This window comes from Xiphophorus couchianus, chromosome 20 (genome assembly GCF_001444195.1).
Source record: "Xiphophorus couchianus chromosome 20, X_couchianus-1.0, whole genome shotgun sequence".
Classification (NCBI taxonomy): Eukaryota; Metazoa; Chordata; class Actinopteri; order Cyprinodontiformes; family Poeciliidae; genus Xiphophorus; species Xiphophorus couchianus.
The window spans coordinates 5,737,998-5,756,401 of NC_040247.1; the positions used below are offsets into that span (position 1 = coordinate 5,737,998).

At 37.2% G+C, this 18,404-nt stretch overlaps 1 protein-coding gene across 8 annotated transcripts in view; it reads left to right on the forward strand.

Moving 5' to 3' along the window:
• The window catches only part of tead3b (TEA domain family member 3 b), a 35,388-nt gene extending 17,619 nt beyond the window's left edge, over positions 1–17,769 (forward strand). Inside the window, exons 4-16 of one of the 8 annotated variants that reach the window (XM_028002393.1) lie at positions 7,588–7,652; positions 8,677–8,739; positions 8,882–8,944; positions 11,963–11,974; positions 12,740–12,865; positions 12,974–13,017; positions 13,143–13,199; positions 13,640–13,698; positions 13,772–13,908; positions 14,268–14,441; positions 15,202–15,345; positions 15,433–15,585; positions 15,670–17,769. In XM_028002393.1, coding sequence (XP_027858194.1) covers positions 7,588–7,652; positions 8,677–8,739; positions 8,882–8,944; positions 11,963–11,974; positions 12,740–12,865; positions 12,974–13,017; positions 13,143–13,199; positions 13,640–13,698; positions 13,772–13,908; positions 14,268–14,441; positions 15,202–15,345; positions 15,433–15,585; positions 15,670–15,783 — 1,211 coding nt within the window. In that variant the 3' untranslated portion in view covers positions 15,784–17,769. The remainder of the gene's footprint in view (positions 1–7,587; positions 7,653–8,676; positions 8,740–8,881; positions 8,945–11,962; positions 11,975–12,739; positions 12,866–12,973; positions 13,018–13,142; positions 13,200–13,639; positions 13,699–13,771; positions 13,909–14,267; positions 14,442–15,201; positions 15,346–15,432; positions 15,586–15,669) is intronic. The other 7 variants (XM_028002395.1, XM_028002394.1, XM_028002396.1 and 4 more) reach the window with 7 other exon arrangements.
• Positions 17,770–18,404: the final 635 nt, after the last annotated feature.

Here is an 18,404-nt window from a genome sequence, read left to right on the forward strand (position 1 = left end):
CTTTCAAGAAATGATCTACAAAGATTAAAACAGCTTAGTCCAGAGGGCTTAAATTGTAAACTATAAATACCTGAGTTAATTTTGTTTTGCCATCCACACTCTGTTGCTATATAAAATGTGTTTGGTATTTGCCATTTTCTAAAAGTATGTAAGAGTAGAGTTGTGGCAGCTTGGAGAGTAACATACACCGCTAGAGTTCTTTTCAGAAGTATGCATTTTAATTAAGAAACAAAATTAACATTCATTTTGAATCTTCAGCTTCTTACTGGAGCAAATTAGTATGCAGTTTGCTTTAGCTGCATTTTGTTACATAATTCTGATGAGATAACCCATCATTATTGCAGAACCAGTATGGGGTAATTTTTGACATCTAGGAAAAGTCTGTGGCAGCCTGGCTTATCTAGTGATGAAAGTGTGTATGCCACAGTCCTAAATTTGTTGCAAGGCAATGTGGTAGTGTTTTTGTCCTCTGACACGTCTTCCTATGCCATTTAAATGAAAGGCATACGGGCCTCTCCATCTGGAGAAAATGTTTTATCTCTTTGGTTTGTTGTTTTCTCATGGGAGTGACTTCTTGAGAGCTGTTGCTTCCAGTGTATTGATCTCAAATTAGCCACAACATAAGTTAGCATGTTCACTCATTCACTTTACATGTAAAGTGAACGAGCCTCATTATGCTGTTAATCCCAAACTTTGCGTTACAGTAGAGGTCATAGAAGATGTGCATGTTGCATGTGATGTACATGTTTGTCAATTTTTTTTGATCTTGTCAAGAGAAACTGAACTCAGTTCTCAAAAAAAAATTGGAACAAAATAAAACAAGATTATTGTACGTTGAGGAGGCAAAATTTTCTGTATGACAGCTTACAAGAAGTATGTTTTATGCTTTCCGTGGAAGCGAGTATAAATAAATAGAATGTTTTATTTTATTTTAACTTAATAATGTTCCAGTCCTGTTTGCTAGAAGTGTGCTGTCTCAAAAGATTTGGTACGAGAAAATCATCAAAAAAGAAGGTTAAGCACAAACTTTCTACCATAGCAACAAACTGTCAGAACCCCTTTTAAAGGCTGTTTTTCCCTAGGGCACTAAACATGCTCTCCATTTACAATAAGTCATCTGAGGCTTTACTGGCAGAGCCAAAGCATGCCCCAGAAGAAGCCCTTTCACAAGGTGATTACCTCAGATTTCTAAAAGCTGCCCTGACGTTAGGTTAGGGGAATGTTAACGATTGCACAGCATGTAATACTGTCTACCTTGCAGTCTCAGACTCCGAGTGGCCTCCAAATGCAGACAAGTCATCCCTCCCATAGGGAATTCCACTTTTTTTCTGCCAGGATTTTTTTTATTATTATTTTGTGGGAAACCTTTGCAAATTTCCATTAGCTAGTGCACAGTTTTATACAAGTGTAATCTGTGCTCCACACGGCTGTCTAGACCAGTGGCATTTATTTTCATTCAGATAACTTTAGGGTTACAGAGAGTTCAAGGAAAAGTTATGTTCTACTGTAACCTCTCACATAAGGAAATATTTAAGCTGTTTTATGACATGAATAAAGAAGTTTTTCTTATAATGGCTTCGACACATATGTGCTTCTGTGCCCAAACCACCGGAAGAGCACTTTGGTTTAGTTGCTTAAACAATAAAAACTTCATTGCAGAATTAAACAGAAACGGAAATAATTACTGTTTAGAGCATTCTGCTGATATCGCTGACCAGAAACATGTGAGTGTTTCTGTGAGAAACAATACATGAGACAACATGTATTGTGATGTTGAGATGCAGCAGTGTGAAAGGTGTAGGCGGAGATGACTTTAAAACTGGAGTGGGAGATCTTTCCAAAAGATTGAATGACATTCTCTTACCATCAAGGCCCAGAATGTGAATCACCACTCAAATAGACCTGTTACTGTGAACTTAAGCTCCTGTGTAGGTTGTCTTCAACTGTGTTATTGTTAAGCAGTTATTTGATTTTTATCACGCTTGCTGTTTTGCTTTTCTCTGCCAGGTAGGAAAAACAATCATGCTTTTGCTTAATTGGATGAGAACTTAAACACCCCACAACTTTGAATCAGCGAGCTACTTCTGCAAAGCACGGGAGATTATAACTGAAGATCTGTTAGCAACATAACATAATAAGACTGTCCAAATATAAGATGGAAGGTCAAATACACAGTTTGTTTACCTAAATAGGAAACAAAATATGACACATCACCTTAAGAGGTTTGGCTTGAGAGGAGTTTTATAACATGACAACAGCCCCAAACAAGTAAATAAGAGTGAAACTAAGTATGTCTCCAGGCCTGAGTCCAATAGAATAGCTTTTACGTATTTAGAACTGGAATGCAAAGCAAAAAAACAGCAGAAAACAAATAACAACATGGAACTGTGGAGACAAAAATTATACTTGTGGTTAGATAATATTGTATGTAATATTATATATAATATTGTGAATGAATTCTAAATTCACAATATTACAATATTATAAGGATCCATTCACAGAATGGAACATAACCATAAACACAGTTTCCATCAGCAATATTTTGTTGAGCAAAATATTAAAAACAAAACAATCAAAGAATGATTGAGCCTTTAAGATTACTTGTAAAACGAATAGCTGACAATTGTTGTATGCTGAATTCAAAGAAATCATCAGGAAAAGAAAATGTAGCCCTTCTTGTTTTGCTTCGGGGCTGTGCTGACATGCCGTTCACCTGTGTTTTCTGGTCTCAACAGGTGTATCACACGCCTCTTTGCTTCCACGCCCCTGCAGCTGTCACTATTGCAAAGCACTCTGGGTATGAAAATGGAGAAAAGTTCCAAAGGATGGTCGGTGTCTGTTCTGACCTTCGAGGTCCGAATTAGAACAGGTTCAGTGCATGCACGGGTGTGGGAGAACATATGGGTACAGATATGGGAGCAGAGCCTGAGTACGCTGTTTGATGACTACGCAGGCCTGGTGTTTCCTGTCAGCTCCCTCGCTGAGATGTTAGGAATGTTTTCAGTCATGGCTGAGCAGTATGTTAACAATTTAGGATTACCTCAATGTTATGTGAAGGGAGGAGGGAGGAAAATAAGGGAGTTGAAAGGGTTCAGGGGAGAGATGGAGCTATAGAGAGGTAAAGTTGTGATGACTGAATAGAAATTACCTTTTTCCTCGCTATCTTAGCATGGAAGTGGAAAATTCCAGTGGTCATATAAAAAAGAGAAAGATGGGTGTGTCTTGTCAGGGGAGTTAAGAATGGCAGCCTGCAGCTATCTGACTGACTGTTGAGCAATCACCAGGAGAATCATGATAGGTTCGAAAGTGCTGCTGCAGAGAAAAGTGCAGTACTGGGGAAGCTGAGGACAATAAGGCTATGCACTCAAATGAATGAGTGTGTATCTGTTTATATTCACCTGTTATAGTTTCCTGAAGTGTGGACTTTTGGCTATCTGACCCTCCCAACGCCATCCGCCTCCCTTTTCACCCCCATTTCAGACCACAATGTCAAGTCTGAACAGATGTCAGCTGCTGCAGCTGCAGACCCAGAGTGCTATAAATCATTTCTGGTAAAAGGTTTAAGGAAGCAATCAGTCTAAAAACAAAAATGATAACTGCCACCCAACACAACCAGTTCTGCTGGGTCTTCATTATGAAGAAAGAACTGACAAAGGTCATAATTAGCAGGAAGATGAATTTCTATATCCGGCTGTCTCTTTAATTTTTGGTTGTCTTTGAAAGTAGAGCTTCTCTTTGTGTATGTTTCAGAAGGTAGTTGTTCAAAACAAACGTCTGCTAAGATACAGTGTTATCAGATCATAGTTCTTCAAAAATGTAGCTTATTATCTTAGAGTGCATTCACACCAGCCGTGTTTAGTCTGTTTTAATCAAACTCTAGTTCATTTCTTCAGTGATTCTTAGTGTAGTACTATAACAGGAGATCGAGGTAACAGTTTTTGCAAAGGGTTTGGCTTGTTTGACACAGTAGAGTATGAAAGCAAACCGCAACAGCTGAAAATATAACAAATATAACAAATATATTGGGTGTTATTGTCACCCAATAACAAGAAAATCTAACAAATATTGCCCCAGTGGTACCAAGTCTACCAGACCATCAGTTGTGAAACACCCTTCGTTTATAAAGATCTTTTTCTCGAGTCCTGGGGCCTACAGTAGGTATCTTTTCCAGTCATAATCAAGTGATTCTTTTTTATTTGTTAATTATTTAACCTTATTTTAACCAAGAAAGTCCCATTGAGATTGAAACCTCTTTTTCAAGGGAGTCGGCAAAGAGATAGAAAAGTTACACAACTACAATTAGCTACATAATGCCATACAAATAATTAAAAACAGTCACAATTTAAGGAAGTCATCTCTAGTAGTCTCAGTCTGGACTTAAATGTGCTCAATAAAATAAGCTCAGTTAATTTCCTGTGTTTTGCAACATGTTTTATGTAGATGGAGCAAAGTAAACAAAATCTCAATTTTCCCAATTCTGTGCAGGGAAATGGAACAGAGAGCAAGAAATTAACATTTGAAAACAAAGAGTAAAAATTTATGCTTCTCTGTGTGATTAAATTGCAGATTTAGGAGGGCAACAACCCAAGCATGGTCTTATAAATAAATGAATCAATGTCCCAATAATGACTATTTTAAATGGTTCCATAGAAAATGTGGAAGTCTGGGGTAACTGTGACTCAGTGGGTAGCATTGCATTGTCTTGCAATTGTTTTCAATTGCAAGACAATGCAATTGCTGTAGGTTTGATTCCAGCTTTCTCACATGTCAATGTTCCCATGGGCAAAGCGCTAAACCACAATTTGTCTGATAATTGGTGTACTGGTGAGAGCAAGGGGGTGAATGTGGCTTTGATCCGTCAAAATGACTGGAAACATGCTTTATAAGTTCTGTCCATTTATATCCGATGACGAGTTTAAAGTTCCGGGATTTTCAAATGAACTACTAATATCCAACTATTTGAATTAATGATTACAGTTCCACTGCCATCCTAAAGTAACAACAGTAGAATTTGGCTATGTGCTTCACACCTGTTTGGGGGGTTTTTTGTACTTCAATAAGGGCATCATGTCTCCACACAGACCTGTTACAGTTACTAGCAGCATTATTTTGCATAGTTGAAAACATTTCTAGAATTGTTTCAATTTCATAAACACTAATACATTCTGAAGATATTCTGTTTTCTTGTGATGAAGCCCTGTTGACCCTTTTTAACTACGTCACATAATCAAGTTGAGGCGCCATAACAGATGGTCAAGAGTATTGGACAGAGTGATTGTTTTCCCAAGTTGTTTTTGGCAATGTTGCCATGGCTTCTACTTGAAGTCAAGCTAATTTGTCTGTGAAAGAAGCACACCTCTTTACAAAGAGCAGAGTAAAAAGTGTTCAAAAGTTGCTTACCAGTTATTTTGAACATGGCAGGAGCATTCTCTCCATGGTTACTAATAATTATACAGATACCTTCTTCATTTTGCAGTTGATTGTATCTTGCTCATTTAGATTATTAATGAAGTACATGAGCATTCATCTTCTTACCTTGTAAGAAATAGTTGCTTCAAATCCATGAATACACCAAGGGCTGACAGTACTTAATTATTATGACTTGCTGCTGCTGTGCATCGGCGTCATCTTCGTCATCAAAAGGTTTACAATAAAATGACAAGTCTGGTTTGCATTCTTGTCTCTGCAGTCAATGAAAAGCTAATTTAGGCTACCAACTCTGTTACAGGAGTTAATGTGTGCAGATAGGTTGTTTTGACATTTGTCAAGGGGGTGTGAGCTGATTTTGAAGAGTGTGATGTCACTTGCAAAGGGTCAATAAGCATTACTGTGTATCTAACTATCAGTCCTTAGTAATATCTCGGTATGGCACTATGCTGACTTTAGCCTAGGGGCCCAATGTTTTCTAGATCTGCCCCTGATCACTGTGCTGCATTATCACATAAGCAAGAGTTCTGATTCAAAGTATTAGATAAAATCAGATGTTGTGTAAAACAAATTTGCATAAAACAGTAAAAAATTCTTTATATAGTTTTTTCTAGAATGATTGTAATTGCAAAGAAGCAAATTTGGCTCAGTGTTGAACTGGAAACTTTACTTCAGTTGTTTTAAATCTAGCTCACGTTTTGGAGAAAAATTTTTACCTTTAATTATTTCACTTGTACATCAGTGAAATACTTATACCTCATTGAGTAATTCGCTGTGACATTTTAGTGAAATTCTTTCCACCTCCATGATGCAACATTTACTCTCCTTTCCCCTCCAGCTGAAGAGACTGAGAGTGACAGTTGGGTGGGGGTTGAGCGGGCGTTATTCTTTCCCTGCCATCCTCCACCAGGACGGCCTGCAGCAGGTGCTGTTGTCTGTTAGCTGTGGGGTCACACGGTGGTGTTGTTTTGGGAAAAGCGGCTGCCTCGCTGCCAGGTGGCAGTTGTTGGCAGAGACAGTTATGGCTTTGTGTTTTCTCCAAGAGCCCCTGCCCTTTCCAGCTGCCCTTTTTGCCCCTTCATAAGCGATCATCCCCCGTCCTCATACCCGAGCCTGATGGCCTTCACCCCGGTTCTAACCCCTGTTTCTCCCAAAGCTGGAAGTTCATTTGAGCATGTGTGCACTCAGCCAAGCGCTGTGTTTGTAGGCCCAATCAGACTGGCCAGCACAGATGTGACAGGCTTACAGGAATGTTAGGAATGTGGAGGCGCTGGAGCGGGTGTGTCCATCCTTGGCCTGGGGCAAAAGAGGAGGGGCTCCCTCAGTATCGGCAGACGGCTCAGCTCTGCTTTGCTGGCTGACTGCCGGACTGACTGATTGGTTAGTACGATGAGTGCTGTAAGCCTGTTGAAGATGGCCTGCGGTACTTTTATGGTAATTGCAATAACCAGTGCCTTCTGGAGGCCAACTAGACTTGTTTCTCCTGTCATTATACATCTGGAGAGCTATTAAACTCCTTGGGTTTAAAAAGGCACGTCTTGACCAGTTTTGTCAGCATAATTTTCTGTCAGCAAATTTGGAAGCATTATTTTAATGATGTGGTGGTTCTACCTCTCATTTCAGCCCCACTTCCACAGAAACCCAATAAGCGTGACTTGGCAGAGAAGAAAACTCAAAACCCCCGGTTTCCTATAAGACAAAATCATGCAGCTTGTTTGTGCGTCTCATGCACTATAGTGAATTTTTACCTGATAAAAACAAAAGTTTGATGTAAAGACATTACACATTAGTAAAAGTACAACCTAGCATAAGCGGCTATGATCTGCACAAGCTGTTGGGCAGAATTTTGAGTGGAGATGTTATGTCTTGAAAAACATGGATATGTAATTATGCTGCATGGCAATGGGAAGACATATTATGGATTGTTAAGCAAGCAAATCAAAACATAAAGACAAAATAATTTAACCTTCCTATTTCTACTGTCAGAAACATGTAACAGGAAACAATGGAAGTATTGTGAATCTTTGTGTTGATGATGAACTCTGAGGCAATGAGATGACTCAAAAGAGAACACTGCCACCAAGTGTCCAATTGGGGATGTACATTATAATGTTTGTGTAACTGCCTTTCATAACTTTTCTTTCTGCTTTTTTGTTACAGGTCGAAATGAACTGATAGCAAGATACATCAAGCTGAGAACAGGCAAAACCCGCACACGAAAACAGGTAAACTTGTGCTAACAATGAAAAAGAAAAACATGCATGATTATTTTGGGTCTCTTTTGGTAACTGTAATCCACTAAATAAAAAGACAGAAACCAGTCTGAGATTTTAAAAGATAATTATGGTTTTATTTTATGTTTATTTCAACAAATTTTGTAAAACAAATAGTAATTCCTTTGACCTACTTAACTTGAAAATATAAAAAGACATAACAGAATAAAGTGCTGTTTCTAAAAATCTTCTCAAACTTGGTCATTGCAAGTGTTTTCGCTTGAAGAAATTAAAACATGCCATTGTTGGCTGATTGCTAGAGGCTAATCTGTCTTAAAAGCATTAAACTAGTAGTTTAAAAGTGTAAGAAATATATTTGTGCAGCATTATGCACACATTAGTGGTGAAATAAATTTTATTCATCACACAAAAGGTCCAGATCTTATTTGCCATCACATTGAAACAGAGGATCTTCAAGCTACTCATGTGTGCATTAATTAATATTTTTCTGACATTTTTTAATGAAAAAAAGAAAAATCTGCATTTGCATGGCCTGTTGACTTTAACAATAAAGTACAACAAAGCCGTCTTAATGTTTTCACCTGATTTTGTGTAGTGATTCCCAGAAGTGTTGACCTATTTGTTGTATTGGTGTTTCAAGAAGGAGTTGAAGTATTTAGGTGAAGCGAAAAGAAACTGTGTTAAAAGCACCGGATTTTGCTGATGATGGCAGTCAGCCTCATAACTTTTTCTGGCTGTTTCTTTGGATTCTGTGTTATTATCGCTTATCTCCAGCATTATTTCACAGCTAACTACCACGTTACAAGAAACCTATTCACGAAAGTGTATAATTATCAATCTTATCCTTTAAATTCACTTTTCAATGTTTTTCAGCAACTGTTCTGACCGCTGAACATTTTCGTTGTTTCAGTAAAGAATTGGCATACACTCTACAAGTATGCACCTGCATGGTTGTGCATGCATGAATTTGATTGCATGTTATTTATTTGTTGAAAACTGTTTCACACCCCTGTAGGTGTCTAGTCACATACAGGTGTTAGCACGGAAGAAAGTTCGTGAATACCAGGCGGGTATTAAGGTAGGTCCCGCCGGCCCGCCTCCCGGCAACACTGACTGGGCGTCTCTTTCCTCTTTGGTTACGGCTTCTCCCTTTCTTCCCCGTGTCCTTTCCCTCCATGTCTTCTTTCCTCTTCCCTTCTCCTGGCTATTCTTCTGTGCAGGTTTCTAGCCATTTGCAGGTTCTCGCCCGGAGAAAATCTCGCGAGATCCAGTCAAAGCTAAAGGTATGCGCTTCACCTCAGCAGGGCTGGTACACGCTTGGCTTTGCACTAACCAGCTAATTTGAGAATCTGATTATCAATCTTTGCTTACATGGAAAAAACATTTTGGCTACACAAGCAGATGCATGCTTGCTGTGAACAAAAGAATTGTTTGCATTCAAAAGTTTAAAATACAAATTAGATTTGCTTTTTTGCATCCAGTACATCGACGTGCATGTTTTTTTTAGCCTTGTATTTGTACAGAAGTACACAGAAATCTAAAAATCAAGCTGTAATGGTTGTTACTGTAGTCTTTGCTTTAATTGAACGTGCATTGCTAAGCCAGTCTAAAAAGTTTATATAGCTGCATGTTGCTCCAGCTCTGTCTCTGTCCTCAGAAACTTACTGTACTCCTTTTGCTCTTTTCTTTCTTTCCTTCTTTTTATCTTTCTTTCTTTCTTTCCTTCTTTTCTCTTTCTTTCTTTCTTTCTTTCTGTTTTCTGCTCCTTCCACTTGAATATTTACAGTTTCTTATCTATTCCTTTGTTTGTAAAGTCTTCTGTAAAACTCAATATAAAGTTTTGTGCAACTCTTTTTAGCTTGTCTCATTCAAATTCTCTGGACTCTTTATGCTTTTTAAGTAATTTTTGCATATCCACACTGAAATAATTAATCTACTTCTAATACTTCTATATATTAAAAATACTATATTCTATGGGGCAAAAATTAGTTTAAATTAAACTTCTAAGACTGACTAACCTTCTAGAGTAGTGCCTCCCAAACAGGGGTTGGGGAGCTGTGGTTTACAAAAAACATAAGTGGGGCATCTTGAGGTGATGTTTTTGTCATTGTTTAAGAGATCAAATCAAATTGGGGTTGAGTTATGTCTACTTTTTTAAAATTAACTTTCCTAAAATACTGGGGTGTACTTTGTTACTACCTGCATAAACAGGCTTGTGATGTTGCAAAATAACTATATGTAATTACCATTTCAGTGCTTTTTATATAAGAAACAACAGGTGTTTCTGTTTTCCTCACTCAAATCACAAAACAAAGTGATCTAAGCAGTAGATGGGATTGTTCAATTTCTATTGAGCAATCTTTATTGCATATTTAAAAAAGCAACTAGGTGCTTTACATTTCTCATATACGATTTACTTTTTATCAATCGGGGATAAAAAAGCGCTTTGGTTTAGTTGTTTATTTACCTGGCATTTTTATTATTATTATTCTCTGTAGTTATGAGTTAGGGTTTTTTACTATTGAGTGCATACTATTTATCTGCTAAATTCAAGTAAATTTCAGCACGACAGCTCATGTTTGTTGTAGTTCCAACCAAAAGATCCATCAGACCATACTGGTGCAATACTGGTTCTTTGGTTGTCCAGGGAGTCAATCTCAGATTAAGAACTAAGTGAAAAACAAGACAAAAATCTTGCAGGGATCTAACAAAATAGCCATATGTAAGACATACAGTGCCACCTAAATTTACCTCAACTAAATCTAAAACGGGAAACTAAATCTGGCCATGCAAGGCTTCTTGCTTGTTCAATTATAGTTTTTTTCTAGAACCTGCAGATTTCAGGGGAAGACGTTGTCATGAGAGATAGGCCAATTAGATTGGAAATTTGGGAAATTTCCAGTTTCACTAGACAGCCACTTCTCATTAGAGAGCCAATACGAAAAATGGTTCCCAAATTCATTAGCAGATTATTTGGACACAAACTATCCTTAATGGGGAAACTATTTAAGCAAATCATTTTGATGATAGGTCTGAATTTAAATCAGTTTTAAAAATAAAATAACTGCTAGGTTAACATAGCAAAATGTAGAAGTGCATTTATTAAAAGAATAAGATATTGCAGTATCACCATGGTAAAGTTACTGCCATAGATTCACTGCAGTTACTCTTAAATGCCACACATAACTGTTGAGTACATAATGCCACTGCAGAGCAGGAATGGCATCACAAGAAGAAAGTTTTGCAGAAAGTACACTCTTTACTCATAAAGAAAAAAAATGAGCAATTTAAACTTTTCTGTGAAGTACTTACTGTCAAATTTGCAGATTTCTTTAATAACAGTAATTAAAGAAATACCTCTGCTATTGTATGTACCTCTGTATACTTCAATACTGTGTAGCACCCCACCTTATTATAGCTAGTAATATTTCTATTTAATAATGACATTTTAATATGGATTATGTCATAAGCAATAGCTAATATAAGTTCAGGCTCATGTTGTTTTGTAAGTTAAAAGATGAAAAAATTGTGAAATACTGGAAAGTAGGTCAGTATCCATTGCAGTCATGTTTCACTTAATTTTAGTCAAAAGTGTGGCGTCTACCACATTTTCCCATAGATACAAAGTTTGTCCTAATGAGATGTTAGAAACCTCGCTTTAAGCACCTAACAGTCTGATTCAAGAGTGTGTTGCCTTTTTTAAGAACTTGCAACAATGAGGTGTAAACTAAGTTTTACATCGTACAATACCTGTTTTAAGGCTTTATCAACTTTGTCACCATGTCCTAAGCCTCTACATAATCCAAACATAAGTTGCAAGTATAAAACTGAAAGAGGTACTGCCTCTTTAACTTCTTCGAGAACACATTGACCTTCATATCAGTATTTGGGATTGACAGTTAAGTTGATAAACTTCCTGCAAAGTTAATGTAATAGACTGAAGACTTAATTTGGGAACAATTAGAAATCAGATTTCCATTCAAAAAGATTGTGAAACAAGACAAATTGCATTTAGTTGTTAATAATATGCATATCTTACCAAATTAAAGATAAAAATTCTTGAAATTTTAGATAACGTTGACTGTCAGCCTCAAAAGGAATATTTTGTTTTCCCATGATGCCACAAGCTGTGCTTTATTTGCAATGGGTAAACTGTACCAACTATTTTTTAGCTGAATCGAAAAGTTTTACTTATTTCACCCCATTCACTATCACTATCAAATTTAAATGCCGTAGAAGTAAGCATCAAAACATTATATAGAAGTGCATAATACTAATGGTTTTTCTCTTTTTTGATTCAGGCGATGAATTTGGTAAGTGAATCTGCCTTGTGTAATATGCTTCCCTGCTCCCCTTTGTTTGGCAGCACTAGTGCACTATCCTTTTGCTATGGCCGTCTGCAGGCATGGCATCCCACCCCATCATTATCCGGTTAATAAACCGATGCTAAAGGAGATAGTTCTGAGCATAGCCCTTCTATGATACCTCATTCTCGCCCCTCAGCCTCTGCCAGAAATCAAACTCTTGCTTGCTTTCCATTAGGTGTCTTTCTCGACACAGAGTCCTACTTCTGAGGTATCTGTCTTTCAGTCGCAAAGTAAGAGATTGCAGTACAAAATGCAACTATTTTGCAATCTAAAACAAAAAAATTTTAATATATACATATATACATTATTTATCTTTTAATGTGTTTTCTTAAATAATTTATCCTCCAAAGGGTTTGGATTGAAATTGGATGGTTTTAGACATCTTGAGTTACCTATGTTTATTCTTGGGTCTTGTGGTCTCTTGGATCCAGCTTTAATGACTTTATTCTATTTTTCTTGCAATGTTCTTGATAACCCACTGACCATCTACTGTTTATATTTGATCAATGCTGCTTCATCTGTGTCATTCTCTCTGCTTTATTCTGAAATCTGCTTTTCATTCAGAACAACACAGTTTTATTGCTAAGCTAACAATTTTCCAAGCTTTCTTTGACAGCTAAATGAGTTGTTTTATTTATCAAACATAGATGTTTTTGAGAAAAAAAAATTATATGCTGATTATTCCTCGCATATTTCTCTCTTAATTTTCAGGATCAAGCATCCAAAGACAAAGCCCTGCAGAACATGGCCGCCCTGTCATCTGCACAGATTGTCTCACCGAGCATGATAAAGAATCACCTTCCTCCTCTGTCTCCCGCCCCATACCAACCCACTCGAGTGAGAATGATTAAAAATGACTGTATATAAACATCTTATCACAGTGAAAAGAAGGGGAAAATTTGAGAAAAAAAAATGAAACACTTGTCTCTTTTTCTTGCCCTCCAGTTCTGGCCTCATCCAATCCCAGTACAGCCGGGGCCATCTCAGGAGTAAGTAAACACAAGAAATAAATAGCTGCAAAAAACAAGTAAATCAGTTAGCAGGTTAGGTTTTATGTCAGGTGAGTATTGCAGGTTTTTTTTTTTTTTTACTGAATAACATTTTTCAACACTAGGATGGTTCTAGATGTCAACCCGGGAAGGACTCCTGGGCCTATCTGCACCAGCCATGTGTAAGTTCTCCTTAGCCAAGACCTGAATTTAAGCACAGAACAGCACTAACTCTTCCTGAACTCCTGTATTGTTTGTTTCCTACACTGTTGTTGAATTAACCACCATCAGGCAAATGAATTACTTCAGATTTGATTGAAAAAAGGGGAAAAAACATTGAATTCCTCATAATGTTGATGATCTTTTAAAAGTACCAAAAGCCTTAATTGGTTTTCTGTGATTTGTCTGGAAATTATATTAACTGGTGCTGTTTTGTTCTATTATGTAGCACTGAAGAAGGTGAACTTAACGCCTAGCTGGTGCAGCAACACATGATTATTCTTACAAGTTAACAGATTACCACAATAAGAAACACAAAGTTGGAGACATTAGCAGTATGTCTTATAACGAAATACTTATAACTAAATACTTATAACTCACTTGGTCATTTGTTGTCTTTCAGCATCAAACCTTTTGTACAGCCTCCATACTCAGCCCTGCCAGTACAACAACCCATACCAGGTAGGTGTGACTTGTTAGTGTTTTAAAAAATAAAAAACAGACAGTTTATTCATGCCTGTGTGTCTGTGCCCAGCCTATGAGCCCTTGGCGCCTCCTCCTCCACCAACAGCGACCGCAGTTCCAGTATGGCAAGATCGGACGATTGCGTCATCTAAGCTACGGATGCTGGAGTACTCAGCCTTCATGGAGGTCCAGAGAGACCCAGACAATGTAAGCTGAATTTTGGAATGGCATTGTCTCTACCAAACATGCTCCTCTGTGGTGATCACAATGGAGCATTTTTATTAATTTGTTTGTTCAAATTGTACCCTCTTTGTGAGACATTTAAATGATAAGAGGTATTCAAACTTCACCTGTGTTTTGGTGTTACACAATCATTGTTCACTTTTTGTTTAGTTGTAAGTGGATCTAAAAATTTAGTTTATTTTAATTGAGATAAGTAAGGAATGGTGCACTGAAGCTTACTTGCTTCCTATATCAGTTGTTTATTGTTCTCAGAATTTTTTCCTGGTGATGTGATAAAGACTTTAAACTGACAACTTTGAACCTCTGGTCTTTTTCCACTGCAGTACAGCAAACACCTGTTTGTCCACATTGGGCAGACCAACCCTTCCTACAGCGACCCGCTCCTCGAGGCTGTGGAAATCCGGCAGATCTACGACAAGTTCCCCGAAAAAAAAGGAGGCCTGAAAGACCTTTACGAGAAAGGGCCCCAGAATGCTTTCTTCCTCGTCAAATTCTGGGTGGGATTTTGTTCATTAACTGCTAAATACATTATTTTCCACTCTAAACAGCCCTCCTGGTATATATGTGTTAAATGTCTTAAAGAAAATCTTTTAAATTAATTGCACAGTGTTAAAGTTCAAGAAAACTAAAAAACAAAACTTTTATTATGTTATTTTATTTTGGTGGAATTCCGTAATAAGACATAAACCTGAGGCCCAGAGGCAATATCAATCCTAAAGACTGCAGATTTTTATTTTTTCATTTTTATTATATTTAACTTCTGCAGATTTAAATCAATGGCCCCCTTATGGAGACCATAAGGGGGCCATGTAAAAACAGAGTGATCCATCCTCACTTACTTTCTCGAGATTCTTTGAAAGTTTTTTGAGATCCCGAGAAATATTTGAAAAGTGTGTTTGAGCTGGAGACGATGGTACTGCAAAAAAGATTAATTTATTTAGGCTTTTTAAATATCCTTAACAAGAGAGCCAATGACTGCGGGAGGTGATGTAGTTGAAATAGCGTTAGAGCTGTTCTTTAGCATATTACCTTTTGATGACACCATGACGATTATAATAACTCAGATGATATTTTATTAGGTGCAATGAGTTTTGCAATATTTGCCATATTTATTTTCTGCTTGAAATCAGTCCAATATATAATTTGTCTTCAGGCTCTTTGTGAGATTCTGGTGTTTCTCAATTTGTTTCCTATTAGACTTAATTTTTTAGTTTTATGAACGTTTTTGTTATAACTAAAGTTTTGTGCTCTCTAAAGGCTGACCTGAACAGCAGCGGGATGCTGGATGGGCCTGGCTCATTCTATGGTGTAAGCAGCCAGTACAGCAGCATGGAGGACATGACTATCACAGTTTCAACAAAAGTCTGCTCATTCGGGAAGCAGGTTGTAGAGAAAGTCGAGGTACGGATGTGAATTAAATAGCTATTTTCACAAACGTGTGTTTGATACTGCTCACTTATTTTCTCCTGTTTTTGTTGTATGCTCCAGACAGAACACGCCCTACTGGAGGGAGGAAAGTATGTTTACAGGATCCACCGCTCTCCTATGTGCGAATACATGATCAACTTTATCCACAAACTCAAACACTTACCTGAAAAGTACATGATGAATAGTGTTCTTGAAAACTTCACGATCCTACAGGTAAAAAATACTTAATTCAAATTAATCCTTAAAAAGCTGCCTGAAATACATAATCATTCCAATCAAATGTGTGTTTACACTCAGGTGGTGATGAACCGTGAAACCCAGGAAACCCTTCTCTGTATAGCGTTTGTTTTTGAGGTTTCCAATAGTGAACATGGAGCTCAGTATCACGTCTACAGACTTATAAAAGACTAACAGCTCGTCAAGATGATTCTGGAGAAGCCAGACTAAGCGTGACGCAATCTCTCTACGACCACCTCAAACATCCAGGAAATTTACAACAGAAACTTTTGACAATGCTAGACCGGACTAACATGGACACACGTTATGCTTTAAGGAAAGAATGCAAGGACAAAAGACAGACTCGCCAACATGAAACAAAATTGTGAAGAACTGTGGATAACCAGCTGTTTTTATGTGATTAAACAAGATGAAGTGGGTCACTCTGTGTTTGATGAAGATTGAAATGTTTTACTGAGGGAGGGAGAATGTGATTATGGGATTGTAAAGACTCTGATGGTAGCAGTAAGAGAAGTGCTTATTGGCCTGAAAAGTGGAGAGCTATGGACCACAGAAAGGGGAAAACCAGAGGGAAATTGTTTAGGTTTGTTAGTACAGCAAGTGCCTTTTTTTAACCAAAGGTTTTACCATTGCCTGCCACTTTGGATTGCCTTTTTTACTACCTCTTGTTTTTGAATGAGCAAAATATGTTCATACAGATGAGTTTTGTTACAAAAAATATTGGAGTCTGATCAACACCTGTGAGGGCAGTTTTTGTCTTTGGGCACACGGAGGAGTGGGATAACAAACTTTCATTCTGCCTTATCTACAAAATATGACATGAAAAAGAAATTCTAAGCAAAATGTTTAACAGTCCAAGTGAAATTGAGGAAAGCTGATATTGTTGCTGTGTTATCGTAGTTCTGCTTGTATGTTTTTACATCTTAACAGTAAAAAATCAGGTCTTACCAGAATCTATCAGTTACAGACATTTGACACAAGGGTCTTGTATTATTGCAATTGTGACAGAAATCCAGGGCTTTATGTTCCTTATGAGACCCTTTGGTATTTCTTGCTGTTTAAAAGCGTGTGTTCAGATGCACTTAATAAAAAAAAATATGATGGGGGGGTTGCAGCAACAATAGTGCTTATTTTCTGACTTGAGTTATGTAGCATAATTGAAATGTTTCTTTCTGTACTGTGAGTCAATGGATATTAAAGGAATATGTGTTACATAGGAGTATTTTTCGGGGGGCTTTTTGTTGATATTTGTGATCATGTAATTCAACACAGAGACCATGGTTAAAGGGGGAGAAGTTAATCACTGTTTCTTTTGTTTAAAAAAGAGATTGTATGCTGTGAAGTTGGTTTATTTGCTTCACTCTTCTCCATGTAGTGTGTGGAGAGGCTGTATTCACTGATAAAAAGTTCAGTTTTATTTAAGTCAGTTTTTTTTACATACAAAATAATTATGAAATCAATTCAAATGATGATTTTGAAACAGAACTATTGTCTCTGTGGAGTATGACTATTGATTGTTATTTATGGGGTTGGAGGAGAAATACAGAAAAGGCAGGGTGGGGTTTCTCAAGACATGTTGATAATTTTCCAATGTGATAAAGGTGTTAAAACTCTGGCATGAGTTTTATTTGAGACAGAATTAACTTTTGACTCCACAATTCCTGCTAGACAAGCATCAGTTTTGTGAGGTCCACTGGAAAACATTGCTACAAGAGAGTAAAATTAAAAATATATCTGTGACTTTGGATGTCAAACTTCACAGCATGAATACAGATAACACTTCTCCTTTTGCAGGTCTCACGGTTTATCTTTTATACAGACATTTTCTGCCTGCATCAAGATTAATTTTTTGTTTTGATCATGTTGTCTTTTGACTTTCAGTGTTTGCCGTATGTTACACTGAAAATAATGTGTGATTGTTCTGGTATTGATAATACTGAGTTACCTAATGTATCATATTCGGAATGGTGTGGGAAGTTTTTTTTTGTCTTTGGTTTAAGGTGGTTTACTATTGTCTTTGTTACAATTGTGCATTGCAATTTTATACTTAAAAGTAGAGGTTGGACTATGTAATCAACAAATGTATCTAACAACACAAGACGCATGGTGCCTTTGGGGCCATTTCCCCCCAGAAAACTCATTAAATTTATGTTAATTTGTTTTGTCTATGGTGGTTCTTCTTAATTTAACAAAAATATTAGCAACAAAATGTGTGGTTATGAAGTCTGCAATGACAGGCAGGAAGACATACATTTTTAGGAAAGAAAATATAATAGTAGATACTAGTTCAAATTAAGGTTAAACAGAAACCAACAATTAAATAATTAAACAAAAAACTACTGCCTGTACTATTGTGAATATATTTACATGTACACTCACTGGCCACTTTTTAGGTAAAGCTTGTGTTGGACATCCTTTTTGCTCCCAGAACATTTTTCTTTGTTTATTTAAATACTAATTTTTGGAAACGTACCTAAGTTGTTAGTCCTTAATGACACGATAGCATATCAGAGTTACTGCACATTTGTCAGCTGTACATCCACTTTGCTAATTTCCATCATGCTCTTAAAAATGCTGGTTGACCTAGTGACCTAGGCCACTAGAGTGCAATGATTCACTAGTTATGTTCAAGAAAGTAGCTTAAGCTTTGTGACAAAGTCTGCTGTCCCACTGGACGTAGTCATCGGAAGGACATACAGGTACTGGACACAAAGGGACGCCCTTGTCTGCAGGAATACTCAGACAGAAGGGGGCTATTCAATACTTCTTTGGAGCTAAGGGGCTCAGAATGTGCT